The sequence below is a fragment of the Pseudopipra pipra genome, chromosome W (genome assembly GCF_036250125.1).
Source record: "Pseudopipra pipra isolate bDixPip1 chromosome W, bDixPip1.hap1, whole genome shotgun sequence".
In the NCBI taxonomy this organism is placed as follows: Eukaryota; Metazoa; Chordata; class Aves; order Passeriformes; family Pipridae; genus Pseudopipra; species Pseudopipra pipra.
In genome coordinates, this window is record NC_087580.1 from 35,820,318 (window position 1) to 35,842,401 (window position 22,084).

Consider the following 22,084-nt stretch of genomic DNA (forward strand, 5'->3'; position numbering starts at 1 on the left):
CAGCCTCACCTCAGGGACAGCTCTGGGCTCACCTCCGCGCCACTTCTCAGCCTCACCTCAGGGCCTGGGCTCAAGGACAGGAACCTGCAGGGAGGGGACATCAGGTGCAAGCTGAGGGCTGCCTGCTTGCACTGGCCTCTGGGCTTCTTTCTCCTTCTACAACCAGCCCAGAACTCAGCCTGCTTTGCTAACACCACACATTTACAGACTAACCTTGGAGATAGATATGGACAGACATCTCTATCACCCTGGGGATAGAGCCTCAAGCATGTGCTGCCATAGGAATGGGAATCACAGAATCACAGAATCAGCTGGGTTGGAAAAGACCTCCGAGATCATCAAGCCCAACCCTGGATCCAACCCCGCTGTGCTTCCCAGACCATGGCACTGAGGCCACATCCACTCTCACCTTCAACACCTCCAGGGACGCTGACTCCACCCCCTCCCTGCCCAGACCATTCCAGGCCTTGATTACTCTCTCTGCAAAAAATTGCTTCCTAATATCCAACTGAAACCTCCCCTGGCACAGCTCAAGACCCAGCCCTCTTGTCCTACTGCTGCTTCCTGGCAGAACAGCCCCACCCCCACCTGGCTCCAACCTCCTGGCAGGGACTTGCAGACAGTCAGGAGGTCTCCCCTGAGCCTCCTCTTCTCCAGCCTCAACACCCCCAGCTCCCTCAGCTTCTCCTCACACCATCTGTGCTCCAGAGCCCTCCTGCCTTCCAGCACATCAACACACCCCCAGCTTGGTGTCACCTGCACATTTGCTGATGAAATGCCTGGTTCTGCAGGAGCTGCAGATGCTCAAGGGGCAGCAGGACCAAGTCAGGGGCCTGGGGGGGCCTGGGGGCTTTGGGGTCCAGGAGGGTCCTGGGGGAGCTGGGGAGGGGCTTTGGGGATTGGAGGCACCGACCAGGACGACAAGTACAGACCAGGACAGACAAGTACAGACCAGTACCTTCTCACTGCTCCCCACAGCTCTCCTGGAGCTGGGCCATGTTTTCCTGGGACACCTGAGCCCCCCCAGTGCCCTCCCAGTACAGCCCAGTGCCCCCAGTACAGCCCACTGTGTTCCTGTCCCAGGGTGCCAGGTGATCCCTCTTTGGCGGGTTGGAAGGGATTTGAGGGGGGGGCTGGTAGAGATTTAGGGGGATCTGGGAGGGGGGGGGTTGGATAGGATTTTGGGGGGTTTTGGGGTGCTTTGGGTGCATTTAGGGGAGTTAAAAGGTGTGTTCGGAGGGCAAAGGAATCTGTAGGGGGAGGGGATTAAAAGGAAAATGGGGGTTGGGAGACATTTTGGGGGGTTAATGATGTCTAGGGGGAAAGAAGAGGGGCAGCACCCAGAACAGGTGAGTCCTGATACCCCCCTGGTATTCCCAAGACCTTCTCGGTGTCCCTAAGTCCACCCTTATCACCCTGAGACCCCCCTGGTGTCTCCAATGTCCCCAGGGCCTCTCCATAGCCATAATTCCTCCTAATTCCACTGTCCCCTTACCCCACCCCACTGTCCCCAAACCCCATCCCTGATGTCCCCAACCTTCCATCTCACCCCAGGAGCCCCCCCTGGACCCTCTGACCACAAAAATGCCCCCCCCTCCCCCCGCTCACAGAAAGGCCAAGGGCATCTGGGGACACACTGGGGGCTTTGGGGGCACTGAGGGATTACTGAGGGATACTGGGACACATTGGGGGGGACCAGGGGGCACTGGGAGGACTGGGGGGGACACTGGGACACTGGGAGAGCAGTGGGAGGGACTGAGGGGGAACTGGGGCACACTGGGGGTCACTGGCAGAGAACTGGGGAGTTACTGGGGGATACCAGGACACACGGGGGGACACTGGGAGGTTACCGGGCCATACTGGGGGTAACTGAGTGCTCACTGGGATACATTCTGTGGTCATTGGGGGGTTATTGGGCCATCCTGAGGGTCACTGGGAGGCTATGGGGATATACAGGGGGCACTGGCATCCCCTTACCCGGATGAAGTATATCTCCCCCCTCTGATTTTGGGGAGCATCCCTAGGACCCCTCCCCTGAGGGCTGGGGGACCCCCTAAACCCACTGCTGGGCTTTAAGGGACTCCAAAAAATCCCCTCAAAACCCCCGAAATTCCCTCAGAAATCCATTCCAGGACCCATCGAAACCTCCTCAAGGACCCCCCAACTCCCCTAAGAGACCTCATCCCCCCCCCCCCCCGGACCCCCTAAACTCTCTCTGTGACCCGCAAAACACACCTGGGACCCCCCAGGCCCATTCAGGGATCCCCCCAGTCCCTCTAAGGGAGACTCAAAGCCATCTGTAACCACCTAGAGACCACAAAAACTGCTGCAAACGTCCCCGCAAAACCCACCCAGGACTCCCAAACCCCTCAGAGATCCCCCAAGCCCACCTGTGACACCCCAGTCTCCTCAGAAACCAAAACTCCCTCAGGGACTCCCAAATCCCTTCAGGAATCTTCAACCTCCCCCCCCCGGGGCCCCTCAGGACACCGAACCCCCTCAGGGACCCCTCAAAATCTCCTCGGGAACCCCTGAACTCCTCTGCTAAGCCCTCCCGAGCCCTCCAGCCTTTCCACCCCCAGCCGCGCTCCCCGCAGCCCCCGAGGGGATCCCCAGACCCCGCTCCCCCCGCAGACCCCCCCAGCTCACACACCCAAGCGCAGCTTTTCCCGGGGCCGCCGCCCCCGAATCCCCCACGCGCCAAAGATGGCGCCCTTCGCGCGCTGCGGGTGGAGACACCCCCGCCGCAGCCAATCAGCGCGCGGCCACGCCCCCTGCCCGCCCTCCGCCCCGCCCCCGCCTCGCGCGGGGCACCCCGGGAGATTCCCCAGTCAGTGCCCGGGAACAGCCCCGGCAGCGCAGCCCCCAAGGGCACACGATGGGCTGTGGGCTGGAGAGGACCCTCCTCAGCCTGGGCAGCAGGGCTGCAGGGGGGGATTCCCTGACCCTCCCCAGATGGGCCCTTCCTGCCCACCAGCTCCTGCTCCAAAGGGCTCCCACACACCCTGGGCCACTTGTCCCACTTGGGCACTGGAGCTGCCCCAGGGCATCTCTGGGCAGTGGCCAGCTCTGGGACTGCTCTGGCAAGTCATGGCCTGAAGCCACGAGTGTGGAATTTAGGAGACACTTGAAACCTCTGCAGAACAGGACTCTTGATAATTGCTGAAGGCTTCCTGGCCAGCATTGCCAGACCTTTGATTTTTTTTTTTTTTTTTTAATCTCAACAGTTTTTCTCCATTTGTTTTCATTGACAACACCTTCTATATATTCTATTAAGCTGATTCTTTCATTGTCTACATGAATAGTTTTGTGCAGCTACTTATCAAAGTAAATATCCCATCAGTGATTCAATTATGGAAACCTGGCTCAGAGGAAGCTCCTGATTTTTGGGGCACCTTTCATCTCTCTAATTTGGCCTCTTTTCTTCTTCCTCTCCCTATTTTTGTCTTGAAAAAGCTCTCCAGGATCTGTGTGCCTGGGAGTGTTTTCGCACTCTGAGCTGTGCCCTGTGCCATGGGACAGGGGACAAATGCACCTTCTAGAGAAATCTGCCCCTCCTGCTCACAGAAGCCCTCTGAGTGCAGAGGTGAGATGGTGCCCAGGCTGCTTTGCTGGTGTGGAATGAATGGGCCAGGCCAGAAAGGCAGAGGAGGGTGATGGAGGAGACAGGGCCATTTGCAGGGGATGTGTGCGAGGCTGGGGAGATGAATGTCCCTGGGCCAGTGAAGGCTGTTCCTGGAGTCACCCCAGAAGTGTCAGGGCTCTGACAGGGCTCCAGAGGGCATCCTCAGTGCCCCTCCTCCCTCCACTTTTGGGGGGTCCCACTCCCCTCCCACTCAGTTTGGGGTCCCACCACCCCTTCTGTCCCCTCTGACCCCCCTTTTCCCACTGACCGCCCCCTTCCCACCCCCCACTCACCCGAGAGCTCCTCGCCCGCAGCCGGGAGGGCTCCCAGCACCACCAGTGCCCAGAGAAGTCCCCCCAGAGAACGGGTTGGGTGGGATCCTGGGTGGGCTTTGAGTATGCTTAGGCAGTCCTCCAGAGCCTGTGTGGAGGTTTAGGGGGTGCCCAGCACCTTTCTAAGTGTGCTGGGTGCCTTATTGAGGGGCAGGTGCCCTCCCAGAGCCCCCCAGAGCGGGCTGACAGGGGGGAACACAGGGGGGTCCCCATTCCCGATCCATCACGGGGCCTGTTCTGCCCCCACCAAACTCGGCTCCACCCCTTGGGATTCCCTCAAGCCCCTTCCCCACTGCCCCCCAATAACCGGGACTGGGGAGAACTGGGAAGCTTTCCTGGGATCAGGAGTGGCAGCAGGGGAGGGGGGGACACACGACCCCCCCAAAATCCTCACAGGGACAGGAGGGGTCCAGGCTGGGCCCGAGGCCCCGGGGAGGGGCTGTGGCCGCCGCCAGCTCAGGAGCTCTGTGGGGAGAGAAAAGGGGGTGACAGCGGGGTGGGGGGTCCCCAGGGGGGCACAGACGCTCTGGGGGGACACACGACCCCCTGGGACCCCCCTCACCTTCTGGCGCAGGTAGAAGCCGAGCCCCAGCGCCAGGGAGACGAAGGCCAAGAGGAAGCCCCCGGCCCCTCCTTGGCAGCAATTGCTCAGGCTGATGGAGCCCGGCAGGGCCGGGGCCGCCGGCGGTGTCCGACCCCGGCAGGAAGCGGGGAGGGCCCCGGGGAGCGGCGGCGGCGGGCGGGGCCCTGGGGGAGCCGCCCCGAGGGGTCCCCGCCGCCCGTGGCACTGAAGGAGCCGCCCCGGGACGGGCCCTGGCGGGGGTCGCCAGAGAGGGGGGGCGAGCTCGGAACGGAATCAGCTCCGGAGAATAAACCAAGGAAAACCAAAGGGCCGCGCCGGGGGAGTCTCCGCCGCCCCGGAGCTGAAAGAGCTGCCCCGCGGGACGGGCGAGGAGGGGCGGCGGTGAAACAGTCGCCCGGGGTGTGGCGAGGGAGGCGGGAATGGGATAAAAGAGAGAGAATAGAGAGAGAAATCGCTTTGTTTCCCCCCCCCCAGCTCCCTTTTGTATACAGATAAAACCAGGGATCAACATGTGCTTCCCTTCCCCCTTTTCCCCTCAGGGGAACCAACACAAAAGAGAAAACCTTGGGAAAGAGAGAGAAAAGCCAACTCTGGAAAACTATTTGGTCTTAGATAAGGTGTGCTGCCAAAGGAAACACTGACTCCAGAGGTGCCCTAGGTGGGGCAGAACACCCACCCTCCCCACTCCCACACTTCAGCTCCACATTGGGGTTTTCCCCTCCCTGGCACTGCCCAGTCCAGCCCCTCCCTGGTCCCCCCATCTCCCTGCCCCTGCCCCAGCCCAGCAGAGCAGCACACTCAGGTCTGGCCCTGCAGCAGGACATGGAGGCCATGGAGCTCAGGGACAGGCCCTCTGGGTCTGCAATGCTCAGCACATCATCAGCTCAGGCAGCTCCTGCAGCCCCAGGGCCAGCCCCGCTCCCCAGCACAGCAGCAGAGAATCGGCCCCGGGCTCCTCAGGCCCCATTTGCCATCTCCAGGGGCACTGGCCACCACCAGCACCAGCTGGAGCAGCCTCAGCCCCTCCAGCCCCCACAGTGGGACCCTGAGGGCAGCACACGGACTCCAGGGAGAAACCAGCAAGGCAAGGACCCTCTGGAGAGTCTGCTCCTTGGCCTTGTTCCTGAGAGCCCTGGAGAAGAAGAGCTGAGGCTTCAGGCTGTGCCCGGAGCAAATGGAGCCCCTTGTGTGGTGGAAAGAGTGCAGTGGAGCCCAGCTCATGCCAGCAGTGCCATGGCCACAGGACTGACCCAGCCCAGCCCAGGGACCAAGGCCCAGAGCACTGAGGCCTCAGCCGAGGCCCAGAAGGGGAGGGGGGCAGGAGCAAAAGAGCAGCTCTCAACAGGCCAAATGCTGCTGCTCCCTGGCACTGCTGCTGTGCTGGGACTCTCTTTCCCTGCCCCTCTGCACACAGGCACTGTCCTGCCAGACTCATCAGAGGTCTCAGAAGATTGAACTCAGAGAAACAAGTCACTGAAGGATCCCTGACTTTGTTTCAATGCATTCCTCATTTACCCAGACTCTGGGTCAAATTCAAGATGTAGACAGTGACCCAGACATGGGATGAATAATCAATATTCACTGTACACAACTTTATCCCAGGAGAAAAAACACATGAAACCCCTGATCCAGCACCACAAAAACCTGAGCAGGCAGGCTGGAACAAGGAGTCCCATTCTGAATGCTGTGGAAGAGAAAACAGGCCATTTGTGCCTTCAGAAAAGCATCCAGTCATCATTTTCCTCAGGGCATCCTTGAAGCAAAAGATTTCTTAAGAGAGTTGCCAGAGCTTGGCAGCAGGCTGTCCTTCTTAGCTTGGAAAATCTCTGCTAACTTACCTAACAATGGTACAAACCCCCCACGTTAATGTTGTCAAACAGCTGCATCTGCAGGATTCATGTTCCAGCCTTACCTAATGCACAGTTATCACACCTCTTTTTAAAATTAAAAGGGAGGAAAAAAAAAAAAGCATGGGGTGGAGAGAGAGTCCCCACCCCAGTCATCCATCAAGTGAACATCCTGGCCACTGCTCCTAAGAAATTTAATATATGCTAAAAAGATATAAAAAGACATCAAAAGCTTTCAGAAATAAAAGTGTTTCAGAAGCTAGATTTTAATCTTGCCAAGTGGTTTTTTGCCAGATTATAAAGTTGACTGAAATGCCAGGATACTGCATTTTGGAAGCAGCAGCAGCTCACATATTGCCTTGTATTAGTGGCTGAAGTGTGTTGCTGATTCCAAAGCTGGACTATCATCATCTGTGGGGCAGAGTAGATAAATAAATAAATAAAAAATTGGCATTCCATACCAACCCTGCTGCCTTGAAGCACTCTTTTCAAGTGCAGCCTCCACAGGAAAAAAAAAGCAAAGACCACTTTATTTTGATTATAGTGCTTTCCCCAGGCAGGAATTTTTATTTCAGTTAGAATCTTTGAACCATTACATTTTCAGTGAGGCATTTTTATATTTACAGTTGACACCTTCATAGAAGAATGAAACCTTTGAGCAACAACTCTAAAGTGTGAAGGTTGCCTGCAGTAAATACTTAAATTATTTTACATCCCAATGGAGCCTGTTGTTTTTAGCTAAAATTTAATAGACTTTAAATCAATGACCTTTCTTTCACTGAAAGCCTGCCCTTTGGAAAACTAACTTTCCCAAGAAACATATTTGGGTGAATAAATGCCAAACAAAGGGCTATTGAAATCTAAACATTTTGTCAATTTATAGCTTGTGAACATTTAGTTCCTAAATTCCCGACTGCTACCTAATGTACAGAACAGTGGTGCCTTGGTTGAATCACATATCACTGATTTCAGAGTGTCACAGGAATCTCATTGACAGGAATCAATTAGAATCCAAAATCAATCAAATATGTTTGTGCACTATCATTCATCGAATTTGAATATCCCCAAATTAATTGTAAGCATGTGAAAGAACCTAGAAACAAATTTTGAAAAGGTACAGAAATAAAAATCTGTAAACTTTGAGAAGATAATAGTGCATCTGAGCATGTTTCATGCCTGCTGGGGTAAGTTAATGGTGAATCACACCTTCCCTTCCCAGCACAGGCTGAGATATATTCTTTTTGGAACATGAAAATACCCAGGGACTGAAGGCAGAGGACACACCAGTCAATGATCCAGCATTATTTTATGAACAACCTGTTACACGCCCAATATCAAACATTCTGCCAGGATATTACAAAATGCACAAGTGTGTTACACTCTGAAAAACTGCACATTGTAAGTGAGCCACTGCACTTCAGGGAGAAAGAAAGGAGAGAATTCCTGAATCTCTACCAAAAGCAGGAATAGATGTGGCCATTTATCCAAAGAGGTGTTATTGTTTCTGAGGACTCCTCTCTAAACACATTCACCTGTCATTCTGTCAAGGTAATAAATCCTTCCACTCATTGCAGCACACTCAAAAGCACCCTGCTATTTAATTTCAATGGAAAAATGGCCCAAAGTGTCTAAAACCTTTCCTTTTGCTCATGTAAAAGTGCTGGCATTTTACTTCCTTCCTGATAAGCCAGTGCCAATGGACCTGATTATTCTTTTCTTATTCAAAGCACATCAGTAGTTCCAAAGCACTCTCCATCTTATCAGGTGTCTGAACAGCACAGTTACTGAAAACAGTTTGTCCTGCTCCTCTCTCCTTCTGCCAGGCTATCAGATAAACCCAACTAACTCTCTGTATTGACACACCATCAAACATAAGCTGTGTCTTCAACCCACTGTAGCCTGTTTCTGTCATGTTACAGGTTTGCTGCTTGACATTAGTTGTACCCAAAACAGCAGCAGTGAATTAGCTTAGAACAAAAATATAGTCACTCCATAGCACAAAACAAAAAAGGGACACAGGATAGGAAAAAAAAAGAGAAACCTTTTGTGAAGTAAGAATGATCACTCTCATCTCAGTAGTTCATAGGTATTTATCTGGTGCTACTTGAAAAAGAGCAGGGAAGCAGTAGGATTCAAATGCATTCAAAACAGAGCTGACACAGGCCTCAAGAGTAGAAAAATAATTTCTTTTTTTGTTTATTTTATTCTCCTGTCCTCTAGTAACTGTCTCTGATTTGCAAGGGGTGAGAAAGTGAAAGAAAGGAAAATGGTTACAGCCTCTGAAAGCGTTTAAATGCCCTTACAGCTTTTGTCTGTAACAAGACTGATTTTCATGATCCAACCTTCATTTGGCACTAAAAGACCCCTACAAAAACAAACCAAAAAAACACTCTCCCCAAACAAGCCTCTCAGCAACTCTCCTTTTCATTCAGTGTCTCAGATACAGAATTTTCAGTGCTGACTACTGAGGAATAACACAAGATAACTCCTTCAGAAGGGCCACAGCTTGGAAGATTTTGCTTCCTGCACAGCCCTAGGGAACAGGCACAGCATCTCCCTTCCTTCTTCTCAGGATGACAGGATATCCTTGGGATGAGCACAGTGTTGGAAGAGTTAAACATTAACCTGGCTGTGCCCTGGGCACTCTCAGCTGGCTAAATGAAAAGTTCTGGAAGGCCAGGAGAAATCCTGAGTTGCAGCTCTTTGATTAGGTACAGCCTTCTTTAGAAGCTGAAGCTCCAGCCCCTGAGGGGAGGATTCTTCCCACCACTTCTCCCACTGACAGTCCCCCTAAGTAATAAAATATCAAACATAAAAAGACAGTGGCATTCATCCTCCACAAAGACAGGACCAAATCCTGCAGCCAATTTGATGACAGAAAAAAAATTTAAAAGGAAATAAAGAATACACAGAAAATTTCTTGATCCTTAGTTACATTTCCAGTATATGGAGAACTACACAAACTGTCAGTAGCAGAGTACTCAGAGTACATAAAGGAGTGTGATTTCACCATTTTGTTAAATATTGGTTTTACGAGATTTTCGTGTCTTGTATTTCTTTGAAAATATTCACGTGTGAGACTGAAAAAAGTGTTTCTTTCAAAAACAGCGATAGAAACCAACCCAGAAACAGGGGGAGAGGGGTGAAAGAGCAGCAGTCACACGTACAAGAATGGTCTGAATAAAGCAAGTCACCTCCTGCCCACCCATCCTGGCACCTGCTGGGAAGGAATTTTGGAAATGCTTAGGAACAAGCTAGCACTACATTTTAGATATGACTTTTTCATCTCTACATCTACAGGACTTTAAACTGTTTCATGTCTGTAAGGGGGGTACTTTTGAATTAGATGATCAATGGAGCATAGAGGCGTGAGAAAGAAATCATATTAGGATGTGAAACCAGCCAGAGTATGGTACAATGTAACTTCATGGCACAAGCAAATTGTAAGGTCCATTGTGCTTTTTAGCAAGTCAGCTTGATATCCCCTATTATCAGAGCTGAGTTCTTCCTTGGATGTGCTACATATTGCAAGATAGATACATCTACCCTTGAAACACAGTGGTAGAGGTCATACATAGGGGTGAGAAAGATGATGGTGAGAGGAAGATTATGTGGGCAGGGGTCGCTGGCCCCTTGCCCTACAGCAGGGCACGCACAGACTGTTGCTATCAGGTGATGAACAGGCGGGGTTTGGCTGCCACTCAGGCATCACCTTATACTGGGTACTGGCCCTACGTGGTGCAATGTAGAGCTGATAAAATGGGGTGTCAGGACTGCTGGGGTGAGCGATCCTCATCCTGCCATGGAGACTGTGTTGTTCCACCAGGACGCCCGCTAAGCTCGGGCACCGACCAGCTGCTGCAGATCCTGGCAGCCCTGGTCTGTCTGTGTGGGTAAGCACAGTTTATTGAGAGGAAGCAACTGAGAAAGCAAATGTTTTATATCCTTTTTTAATATCCTTGTAATTCCCTTTTTACTAGTTAATACTGTATTAAAGGCCACTTGTAATATTGTTTTAATATCCTTTAAATTTTCCTTTAATTCTCTTTTTACTAGTTAACGCTATAATAAAAGCCGTTCATAGTATTGTATGAATGCCAACTGATAAAGCAGTCTTTTTGTATTCATTTTTAGGTTTTGATTCTCTTTGCTAGTTTTTATTCTTACTGCAATAAAAGATGTTTTGTACTGTTGGAATGTCTGTTGTACTTGTCTTTATTCCGGGCATGTATTCAAATGAACTAATACACAGGGGCACAGCTCTTTGGGGCAGGAGACGGGCAGCAGCCTTGCCAGGACTTGGGGCAGTGGCAGGTCTCCTTGGGCCAGGACTTGCCACAACTGCTGATTTGGGTGCAGCCCTGGCCAAAGGGCTCCCAACAGCATTGGTGCCCTTGCCCACACCTTCCTTCTCGGTGTCACCCCCCCTGTTTAGGATGGCCACCAGCCAGCACTTCTCCCAAGGAGGCCGTGCCAGCTTGTGTGGAAGGCCCCGTGCCCTTCCCGCTGCGACTGAGTCGGCGGCCGAGGGGGCTCCTTGTGCTGCCGTGAGCAGGCACAGGAGGGGAGTGTTTGCTCATTTCTTGAGCCGTTCCTACAGTTCAGGTCCAGCCAGATTAGATACTTCAGAGAGCGGATTCCCTCCAAGGTGGGGCAGGTTGGCGGGGCTGGGGGAGGCCCCAGGCCACGTGGCACTGTGTCCCAGGGCCCTTTGTGACACGCTGGGCACGGCCGGTGGGATGGAAGGGGGCAGGGTGTCCAAGGGCCCTTTATGACCCGCGGTGACAGAGGTGCTGCTGGTGACACGGCCACAGTGTCAACAGTGCTCCTCGGAGCAGGCGACGGGACAGGACGGGACAGAGCGGTGCTGTGCGGAGCCCCCGCGCAGCCAACTCGTGCCTTGCTGACCCGGAGCGTTTTGGAGGATTTTCTCTCTTTCAGGTGACCTCGAGGCATTTCCACAGGATTTGGAGACCCGGAGTTTCTCCGAGGTGTCTCTAATCCCTGTGGCAGGTGCCCTTGAGACCCTTTTGCAGGACTTGGAGACCCGGAGTTTCTCCGAGGTGTCTCTAAGCCCTGTGGCAGGTGCTCTCAAGACCCTTTTGCAGGACTTGGAGACCCGGAGCTTCTCCGAGGTGTCTCCAATCCCTGCGGCAGGTGGCCTCAAGGCCATTCTGCAGGACTTAGGGCCCGGAGTTTCTCCGAGGTTCTCTTTCTCTCTTGCAGGTGCCCTGGACACCAGACTGTGGCATGGCAGGGAGACGCTTCAGCCTGCTCAGGCTGTTCCGGAGGAAGAAGGAGGAGGAAAGCCCTGGGGCTGCTCCAGCACAGCAGCCTGAAGAGGTGCAGCAGGTGCAGCCCCCGCAGGAGGGTGAGTGCTGGAGCTGGGCCACAGGGCTGGTGGCTGCAGTCCCCTTGACCTCATCCTGTCCCATCCCCTCTACACATGCCCAGGGAAAGGGAGGGGGGCAGAGGGGCTGAACTCCTGGCAGCCGTGCTCCATCCACTGGGCATCCCGGGGCTGGCCCTGCCTGTGGAGCCCAGGCCTGGGCTGTGTTCTCCGGCCTCTCCCGCACACCCTCAGCTCTGAGCACGCTCGCTCTTTGCCAGATGCAGGCCAGGAGCGGACAGAAGAGCAGCTCCATGCCCGTGGCCGCTTCCGCAGGGCAGCACAGGTACCTGCAGCCATCCCCGCCTGGGCTGGGCCTGCTCTCACTGCTCAGCCCAGCACTGCTGTTGCGGCCCTCCAGGGGACATCCCTCTCCCTTCCCTGCCCTTCTTTCTCCTGCAGACATTTATGAAATTCATGGGCAGTCGGCGTAGAAAGGCCAGGATCACACCAGCTGATGTCCAGGCCCAGCCTGACACCATCCCAACCCAGCTGACAAATCCTGATGTCAGCACCGCGTCGACTGCTGCCCCAGCAAAGTGTGACACCGCAACCAGCGATCACACAACCCACTGGGACACCACGTCCACTGATGATGAGTCAAACTGTGACTCTGTGCTGCCTGGTCTCACGGAGGAGGCCGACGCCACAACGACGGAGGGCGTGGCGAGCACTGACGCCGCGCCTGTTCAGCGCCTGGCCGATACCCCCAGCCTGGAGTTTCTTGAGGAGAGAGCTGTCTCTGCTGAAGTAAGCAGCCTGTGGCCCCCCAAGCTGGGTGCGCTGGGCCCCCTCAGCCTTTGAGGCTGGCACAGTGTGCTGGGAAGGGAAGCATTTCTCGGGGGAAGCTGGGCAAGTTGCTCACTCTGGCAGCTCTCCACTTCTCCCCTGTGCATCCTCCAGGCCAGACTGTGGGACCTGGGGACCTGGGGCTGCTCAAGGCATCTCCAGTCCCTGGGGAAGGTGCCCTTGAGGCCAGACAGTGGGACTGGATAAGGCGAGGCATTTCCCAGGCTTCTCTCTTGCAGCTGCCTTCAAGGCACGACTGCAGGACTTGGAAAGCCAAAGCTTTTTTAATGGCATCTCTGCTGCAGGTAGCCATAACACCAGACGGAGACATGCAGCAGAGACCCCCCACGGTGCCCAAGCTGGCCTGGGTGAAGGAGGAGGAGAAGGAGGAAAGCCCTAGGGCTGCTCCAACACAGCAGCCTGAAGAGGTGCAGCAGGTGCAGCCCCCACAGGAGGGTGAGTGCTGGAGCTGGGCCACAGGGCTGGTGGCTGCAGCCCCCTTGGCCTCATCCTGCCCATCCCCTCTGGACATGCCCAGAGAAAGGGAGGGGGGCAGAGGGGCCGGGGCTGATCTCCTGGCAGCCGTGCTCCATCCACTGGGCATCCTGGGGCTGGCCCTGCCTGCTCCTGGAGCCCAGGCCTGGGCTGTGTTCTCCGGCCTCTCCCACACACCCTCAGCTCTGAGCACGCTCGCTCTTTGCCAGATACAGGCCAGGAGCAGACAGAAGAGCAGCTCCGTGCCCGTGGCCGCTTCCGCAGGGCAGTACAGGTACCTGCAGCCATCCCCGCCTGGGCTGGGCCTGCTCTCACTGCTCAGCCCAGCACCGCTGTCGCAGCCCTCCAGGGGACATCCCTCTCTCTTCCTTGCCTTTCTCCTGTAGCTGGTTTGCAGATTCATCAGGTGCATTTGGCATGAAGAGGCCACTTTCATGGCCACTGGGGACACGGCAAACTGGGACCTCTTCAATGCCCAGACCAGCGCTGCCCTGCTGGATTTGCTTGTGGAGAACGGTGTCTACAAAGCAAAGCAAGTAAGCAGCCTGTGGCCAGGGCTCCAGTCCCCCAGGGATGCTGTGGCCCCTCACGTCGGCTGCTCTGGGTCCCCTCAGCCTTTGAGACCAGTAGAGTGTGGTGGCAAGGGGAGCACTTCTTGGGGGAAGCTGGGCAAGTTACTGGCTCTGGCAGCTCTCCAACTGTCCCCCATGTCCCCTCCAGGTGCCAGCCATAGTCAGGTGCATCCATCAGTGGCTCATGTCCAATGTGTCTGATGAGCACAGGCTGGACAAGACTCTGGTCCTGCTGACCAAGGCACACCCCACGGATGTCGCAGTGACCCTGCTGCGCTCTGCCCCAGCCTGTGACAGGTATGGGGCCCACCTGCCTTGAAGGCTCACCTGCCTTTAGACCCCATCCCCCTGGACAGCCTGTCCCAAAGGGTGTGCCAGAGACATGGAGACTTCCAGGACACTCCAGCTCCTCTCTTTGCCAGCTTTGGCATGTCAGCCTCCAATCCTGAGGCCAACCTGCCTCCCTACCCCACAAGGCACCGTGGCTCTGTCACCTGGGCCCCGCAGCTGCCCAGGCCACAGAGCTGTGTCCCAGACCCCCCTGAGCCAGAGTTGTGACTCCACAGAGCTGCTCGCACCATGTGGAAGACGCTCATCTCCTCCAGATGGACTAAGGAGCCGGTGCTGCAGATCCTCTTCTGTGTGCTGGAATACTGGCCAGCGCACAGGAGACGCACCTCTGATGGGGATGAGAGAGATGTCTTTGCCCTGGCTGTGAGTTTCTTGAGCTGGCCTCTGCTCGCCCCCAGGTTGCCTCTGGGATGCCTTTCCATCCTCCCTCACCACTGCTTCTCCCTGCCCCAGGCACTGGGCTGCAAGCCTGCCTTAGGGGCAGGTTCAGGGACACCAGGCTGGGGGATCCCCCTGTGTCTCCTCTGGCCTGTTCCTGCCACGCTTGGGCCCTGCCACATGGACATCTGGGCCCTGAGAGCTGTCTCTGGGTGCTTTGTCTTTGGCAGGCAACTGTGGCACTCTGGGAGATCATCCAGCTGTCCCACTCCTGGTGCCCAAGTGCAGTGAAGGACAATTTCCCGCGCCTCCTTCTGACTCTGCTCTTCCAAGTTTTCATCAGCACAGAGGAGATGTCAGAGGAGGTCGAGACCTTCTGGAGGCGATGCCGGGAGCAGCGCAGCCTTCCCCCCAACCCCAACAGGTGCTCCATCCCAGTCCCCTCTCCCTGCCACGCCCTCGGGGCTGGGGCCAGGGCTCTGTGCCTGACCTGGGCTGTGCTCTGCACACAGGTTTGCAGTGCAGACTGTTAAAGCCCTGCTGCGCCAGCTGCTGGATGAGGACGTGTTGATGGCGATCGGTCGCAAGAGTGGCTGGGACATGCTCCTCAAGGCTGACAGCCACCACTATGCAGTGGGTCTGCTGGCCAGGTGAGAGCCCTTTCTCCCCACTGCCCCACACCCCCACAGGTCATTTCTGCCCTGTGCACAGGCCACCCCTCACAGTGCCCGTGCTGCTGGGCCAGAGGGCCTTGGCAGCCAGGGATGGCTGAGCAGAGTGGAAAAGGTGGAGAGAGGCGGCTGCACAGGAGGAGCCACCTCCCAAAGTGCCCATGTCCTCTCCTGGGCTGGTAGTCAAAGACCAGGCCTGTGTGAGTCAGTCCCAGGAGAGCTTTGCCCACCTGGCTCAGGGTCTCTGGCACCTTTATTCCCCCTTGCAGGGAGCTGTGCCATGTCTCCTGCTCCTTCGGTCGCAGCATCGCCGTCAGCCTGCTCCCGCGGCTCAGCAGGGGAGAGCCCCTGTGGGAACTGCCTGCCCTGGCGTTCCTGGTGGAGGTGAGCCTGATGGCGAGCGCTGCCTGGCCCAGCTGCCTCCCCCTCTCTGCCCTCTCACAGCTGCAGCCGCCGGGGACGGTGCCTGCACCCTGTGCTGCTGCCTGGGCCCAGCCCCGGGCGGGTCCGGGCTCCTGCCGGCCGGGCACCTTGTCACTGCTCCCTGCCTTTCAGGTCCTGCACTGCCTGATCCCCAGACAATATGGGCCCAGCGTCCTGCAGATTATTTCCAGGCACCTGCGCAGTCAGTGCCCGGAGAGGCGTCGCCTGGCGCTCCGAGGCCTGGTGGTGCTCAGCAAGGCTCCCTCAATGGTGAGCAGGGGGCAGGGGCTGAAGCCGGGCCGGCAGCGTGCGGCTGTGCAAGGCAGTAGCTTGGCCTTGGCTGGCCTTTGGCAGCTGTGGCAGCTGCTCCCAGCTCTCCTCCTCCCCGTTCAGCTGCCCAACTCCTTTAGGATGCACCTTTGGCCTCTGGGCCCCGCGGCAGCAGCGTGGGGCTGCACCACAGCATTGTGTTCCACACAGGCTAAGAGCATCCGGAGCCTGAATGAAAGCCTCCTGGAGCTACTGCAGGATGCAGACACGGACGCGGTTGAGATGACTCTCACTGTGTTCATCAATGTGCTGGGCTTGAAAATCATCCAAATATCCAGCCCAATAGCCCTGAAGTTGCTTGAGGCGCTGCGGCCACTCTTTGACAACGTAAGGCTCTGTGCCCCTCATCGTGGGCACTGAGTACTGCCAGGAAACTTTGGGCCCAGTGTCTTTTCAGGCCTGTGCCCCGGTGGGCCTGGAGAAGCCAGTGCTGAGGTCTTTTCCTCTTCCTTTGCACCAGGAGCACAGCCAGCTGCAGCAGCTCTCCATGCTCCTCTTCCGGGAGCTGATGGAAGCGACAGAGAGGAGCAAGAGCCTAAAGCCACACGTGTACCTGAGTCTGGTGCCATTCTACTTCAACTGGCACGATGAGAACCAGCATGTGGCAGAGGTGAGGACTCGTGGGCTCTGGTGTCCCCATGGCAGGAGGCTGCTGTGCCTCCTGCCCTGGCCCATGGTCGCCTGCAGCCTCCTCCTGGCCTTGGTGCAGGGATGTGGGTGCTGTGCCCTGGGCTGCGGTGCCATGGCCCGCTCTCTGTTGCTGTGCAGGCCTCTCGGAGAGCACTGTTTGGTGCAGCCAGGTTCCTGAAGTGGAGGGATCTTGAGAACTTGGTGACCATGGAGCAGCCGTGGAGGTTTCCCGAGTGCCTGGTAAGGACAGCCCCAAAGCCCCAGCCCCTGGCTCCCAGGAGCACCCAGCCCTCCGCTCCCCCCAAAGCCCGGCCCCAGCAGCTGCTGGCCAGGCCTCAGGGCTCTGCGGGCAGGGGAGCCCCGTGCTGGGGGCAGGGAGTGCCCGGCCAAGGGGCAGAGCCTGAGCCCAGCCTTCCCTCCATGCCCTGGCGCTCTTTGCAGCTGGAAAAGGACAGGAGCCGAGTGGGCCAGTACGTGCGCCAGGCCCTGCCGTTCCTGGAGAGCCCAGAGGAGCCCCTGCGAAAGCTGGCCATCAAGTTTCTGGGTGAGCCACAAGGCCGGGGTCCCTCCCCACCCCGCTGCAGCTCGGCCCCAGCCCCGGCTGCTGCAGCGGCAGCAGGATGCGGCCCAGGGCACGTGGAGCCCCGAGTGGCCCCGAGCGCCTGCTGCCGCCCTGTGCCAGCCCAGCCCTGGGGCGTCCCCATGCGGGAAGGCCCCGGGCTCAGCCCTGCCAGGGCAGGAGGCCGTGTGGCCGGGCTGGCAGGGCCACTGCAGGGGATCTGTGCCTCTGGGGCCTGACAGGCTCTGTGTTCCCAGGGATCGCCGCCAGGTCCATGAAGCAGGAGCAGCCAGAGCTGCAGCTCATCTGCCAAGGTGAGCGAGGGCACCTTCCAGCTGATCCCCTTGGGCCCTGCTCCCTCCTGGCCATGGCAAGAGCTGGCTGGGATGGCCCTGGCAGGAGGGGCTCCTCACGTCCCCACACCCCTGACCTCTCACCTTGGCTCTCTTCCTTTCTCTTCCAGCCCTTCAAGACATCACTGATGACAGCTCTGCCGTCTCAAACCTGGCCCAGGAAACGCTCCACATCATCAGAGCTGTACGGAGAACTTCATTCTTCCCATTCTGGTAGTCTCCGTTGCTGCCTCTTCCAGCCCGTAGAGGCATGACAGAAGACATCAGACTCGCCATGGCAGGCCTGGCAATTCAACACTGCTACGTGCTGAGAGCTGTACAGATGGCTCCCTACTGCAGATTCCAGCAGCTCCAAGACTGGCTGTGCAGAGCATTGCAGACCCGGCCTTTTCTGCAGGGCAGTGTCTGCCTGTGCTGCTGCAGCTCTGTGGAGAACTGATGCAGGAAACTCCATCTCCTGGAGCCACCTGAGCCTGTGGGGAAGATGCCTCTTCCCTGCAAGCACCTCCTTTGAGCTCAGCATGGGAATATTACATCCATATTATCACATACAGAAGCCCAGGAGGTTTTTTTGGTGCCCAGGGTGCACAGGGCCTTGGGGAAGAGGGGAAAAGGGCTCCTTGTGCTCAGCAACACTTGCCCCGCTGTGTAGTGTGCCAGCAAAAGTGGGCAGAAGCCCCTTGGCCTTTGATGGCTCTTCTGGAGCCTCAACGCTTGCAGCAGAGTGGAGGGCAGAGGCTGGAGGTGTGGGGAACCCTGAGCACCTTGTCCTTGGAGATGGCCACAAGCCCTCCCCAGCCAGGAAGCAGCGTCTGTGTCCTGCCTGTGTGTTACTGGCTGGATTGCTCCGGGCTCCCAAGTGCCTCTGGAGCAGCTCCTCTGGAGCTCCTTCAGGGCTGTGCCGCTGCCGGGCAGGTTGGCGGGGCTGGGGGAGACCCGCAGGGGAGGGGGTGCTGGGAGGCCAGGAAGGGGCGAGGTGCTGTGGAGGCCCTGATGGGACAAGGGAGAGGGAAGCCTTGAGGGGAATCTGGGAGTGGATGGGTGGCAGAAGGCTGCGAGGGGACAGACTGGGCACAGGCCCCGAGGGGCAGGGTGGAGGGAAAAGCCCCCAGGACTTGGGGGGGCAGAGGCCATAAGCAGTCCCCAGGCAGCCACCTCCTTCCCTGCCAGCCGGCTGCTCTCGTGCTTTCCCGAGGCCTCTCCCAGCCCTGTGGCAGAAGCCCTGGAGGCCAGGCCTCAGCAGCAGGGTGGGCACACCCCCAAGGGGGCCAGGCTGGCCTGGCTGGGGACAAGGAGGGCAAGGGGGCCCTGCCAGGGCACGTCCACCGGGTGCTGCCGGCGAGGGGCAGTGGCACAGGCAGGGCTGGCGGCCAGCCCGGGTCCCCGCGGCTGCCCAGGCCACAGGGCTGTGGCTGACACCCCCCTGAGCCAGAGCTCTGGGCCCGCAGAGCTGCTGCTACCACGGGCAGGGTGCTGGGCTCCTCGGGCAGGGCTGCGCACTCGCTGCTGCCCAAGCGGCTCCGCGCCCCACAGACAACAGCACCAGAGGCTGCCCAGGAGCAGCAGCACCCACAACGCCTGGGCCTCCTCACCCAGGCACCCACACCCGCCAGGACACCAAAAGTGGGCAGACTGTGGGCACAGTTGCACCCGCTTTGGCAAAAGGCTTCAGGGCAAGTGGCCACCACAGCTTTCCAGTGACTCCCCAGCCTCACAGCAACCCTTGGCAGCTCCAGCTGCAGCCTGACATCCTGACTGACTTCAATGGCCCTGCTTGAGGCTGGACACACCTTCCACACTCAGGTGTCCCCAGCCAGCACCACTGGTGCCATCCTTAGAGACTCTGCTGGGACACCAGCCTCGGGCTGCAGCTGCTCAACCTCTCCTCCACGCAAGCACCTTCAAAACACGGGCATGGCCTTCTAAGCTCTACATCCAGCACTTGAGGGCAACAAAGGAAGAAGCGGCAGAAGCTGAAGCAAAGCAGGGCCTCGTGTGTTGGAGCTTCAGGGATGGAGGCAAGTAAGCACCGTGGTGTCTGCTGAAGAGATGGCCCAGTTCACCAGCTCACATTTTGCTGCTGGACGTTCCTCCTTTGGTCCTGCTGGAGCCCATTCCCTACCAGTGCATGGCCCTGCCTTGTTCCCGGATCCAATCTCCGGGAGCCCTGGCAACAAGTGGGCCCTGTGTCCACCTGAGAGCAGAAACTGGTAGAATGTCTCTGCTTCCAGCACTTCTCTTGGCTGTTCCTTCAGGCGGGTGGCACCTTCAGGGGAGACACACAACAGCTTCTCATCCCAGACTTCTCCCTGTCCCCTGCACTTCCCCAGTGGACTGGACATCAGCTGCGGGCCACAGCTGAGCACACAGACACTGGAGTGTTGAACATGCGAAACTGGGCTGATTTTTTTTCCAGAAGGCAAGAAAACAAGCAAAAAGAACACAAGGAAGCTTGAGTCTCTCTGTCCAATCTAATTGTCCTCTGAAACTCAGCAGCTGATGGTGGTTTTGTGCTGCTGCTAATCACTTCCACCCAAAAATCATGCCAGGAAGGAGCAACAGCTTCTGACAGATGACAAGTCTTGCCACTAATTGCTCCAGCTGCCTCTCCCAACAGCCACCTGCAAGAGGGCAGACCACAGTGCCCCTTGGCTTTGGCTGCCCTCTGGTAGAGAAGTCCCCCAGGGACACAGCTCTTTGGGGCAGGAGACAGGCAGCAGCCCTGAATCCAAAAAATCAGTCTGAAAAACTGCTCAGAGACTTTTTTATCTTTAAGCAGCAAGGTATTTGTTTATTCAACGTTGGGAGCAAGCCAGCTCGCGCTGGACAAACTTGCTCAAAGGCTCCTCAGAAAATCAACACTTTTATACAATTTTCAGATATGATTAAATGCATATTCAAGTGATTACAACATCTATCAATGCATATTAATAATAGGCGGAGTATAGGTGGAGCTCAGGCGGGGCTTGGGGCGGTGCTTCTCTTGGCTCCCCATTTCGGAGGGTAGTTCCCATCTTCCTCCATAGGGGAAGGGGCTTCAACTCATCTTCCTCAGCTTGACCCTTCTTCCTTTCCATTGTTCTTGACCCGCTCACTGAAGCTTGGGAAAAGCCCTGGCTCCAGGCCTATTTCTCCTATTCAAATGTCTACCTGATCCTGTTATATTTCTAATTTATTGCTTCTAGGCCTATTACATGTTCTTGTACTATTCTCTGAAGCTTTGGTCCAATAAGTAGAACAGAATGAGCACAGATCATTTTGGATGTTGGTAACTTGTTTGCAGGCCCAAATTTCTTAGTTAACTCTTTTGGGCCTGGCCTCCTGTTTCAGCCTTGCCAGGACTTGGGGTGATGGCAGGTCTCCTTGGGCCAGGACTTGCCAGAGGCTTTCCCTCAAGAATCCCAAGAGGAGGCAGGGAATGCTGAGCAGAGCAAGCCCTGCCCGGATGTCCCATCAGGATGACACTGTTCTAGGGGGAATTCACTGTATCTGCTAACTCTTCCTGACTGGCTTAATGACTCAGCCAGGGTGTGTCCCTGTCACTCAGATCCCTTCTTGGCCGCACCTGATGTTGTGATTCGTGTGACTGACCATACCTTTACCATCCCTGTAAGTAATCCTTCTTATTTTAGTTGTCATGGCTGAGCTTCGTGAACGAAGATTTGGGGAGGGCTCTACCCAAGTTTGTTGCAAGCGCGTTGGTGGCTAAAAAGGCCAATACAAGATAGGCATGTCCGGTTGCAAAAGGTACAGCAGAAAGACTCCTTAGGTGGTATATTCTGCAAGGCAAGATTCTTTCTGCCTTGTCTTTTCTCCTCAAGGGTGATCTGGCGTGCATTCTCAAAAGCATCAGCAGCGTTATAGATGGTGTGTCTCCAGGCCTCACGATTGGAGGTCAGAGTAGACCAGTTATGATGATCAATATGGCCAAGGCTGAGATGTTGTTTCAGGGAGTCCTTGTATCTTTTCTTCGGGGCTCCTCTCTTGCAACAGCCGGTGGCAAGTTCACCATAGAGCAAGACCTTAGGAAGGCGGTGGTTGGTCCTTCATCCTGGAGACGTGCCCTGCCCATTGCAGCTGTGTTCTCATCAACATGGCCTCAATGCTTGTGACTGCTGCTTGTTCTAGAACAGATGGATTGGTCACATCATCTGACCAGTGGATGTTTAGGATTGTGCAAAGGCAGCGTTGTTGGAAGTGTTCTAGGAGTCGCAGGTGGTGGCGGTAGATGACCCATGATTCAGATCCGTATAAGAGAGTGGACAGCACTACGGCTCTGTAAACACTGATCTCTGTACTTTTCTTCAAGTGTTTATTTCATCAAACTCTTTTATGAAGCTTTCCAAAAGCTCTCTATGCCTTTGCTAACCTGTTGTCTATCTCTGTCAATCTTACCATCCGAGGAGATGAGGCTGCCTAGGTAATTAAACTGCTGAACTGATTTGAGTTCTGATTGGCCAATGGTGATATGGGGATGATGGAAGACTTACTGAGGTGCCAGTTGATAGAGAACTTCTGTCTTCTTTAAGCTGACTTCCAGCCCAAAGAGCTCAGCAGTATCTGCAAAGCAGGATGTTAAATGCTGCAGAGCTGCTTCTGTGTGGGCAACAAGGGCGGCGTCATCAGCATAAAGCAGCTCCTGGACAAGATGGTTTAAGGTCTTGGTGTGGGCCTTCAGTCGCCTTAGGTTGAAAAGGCTTCCATCAGTACGGTATCGAATGTAGATACTGTCCTGATCATCGAGGTCTGCTGTGGCC

At 56.2% G+C, this 22,084-nt stretch overlaps 1 protein-coding gene and 1 pseudogene across 1 annotated transcript; one reads left to right on the plus strand and one right to left on the minus strand.

Annotated features, from left to right (window-relative positions):
- Window positions 1-22,084, minus strand: part of LOC135405245 (zinc finger protein 721-like) — a 250,874-nt pseudogene that overhangs the window by 181,349 nt on the left and 47,441 nt on the right.
- Window positions 10,721-15,133, plus strand: LOC135404638 (uncharacterized). Its single transcript, XM_064639372.1, has 6 exons — window positions 10,721-11,758; window positions 11,998-12,062; window positions 13,447-13,596; window positions 13,781-13,929; window positions 14,874-15,011; window positions 15,073-15,133. Exons 1-6 carry the CDS (start codon window positions 11,638-11,640, stop codon window positions 15,131-15,133), a joined length of 684 nt encoding a protein of 227 aa, XP_064495442.1. The 5' UTR covers window positions 10,721-11,637.

Coding starts and splice junctions, on each gene's coding strand:
- LOC135404638 (XM_064639372.1), top strand. CDS start 11,638: ATGGCAGGGAGACGCTTCAGCCTGCTCAGGCTGTTCCGGAGGAAGAAG. Junction 13,597..13,780: donor GTGTCTACAAAGCAAAGCAA/GTAAGCAGCCTG, acceptor TGTCCCCTCCAG/GTGCCAGCCATAGTCAGGTG. Junction 13,930..14,873: donor TCTGCCCCAGCCTGTGACAG/GTATGGGGCCCA, acceptor CTCTGCACACAG/GTTTGCAGTGCAGACTGTTA.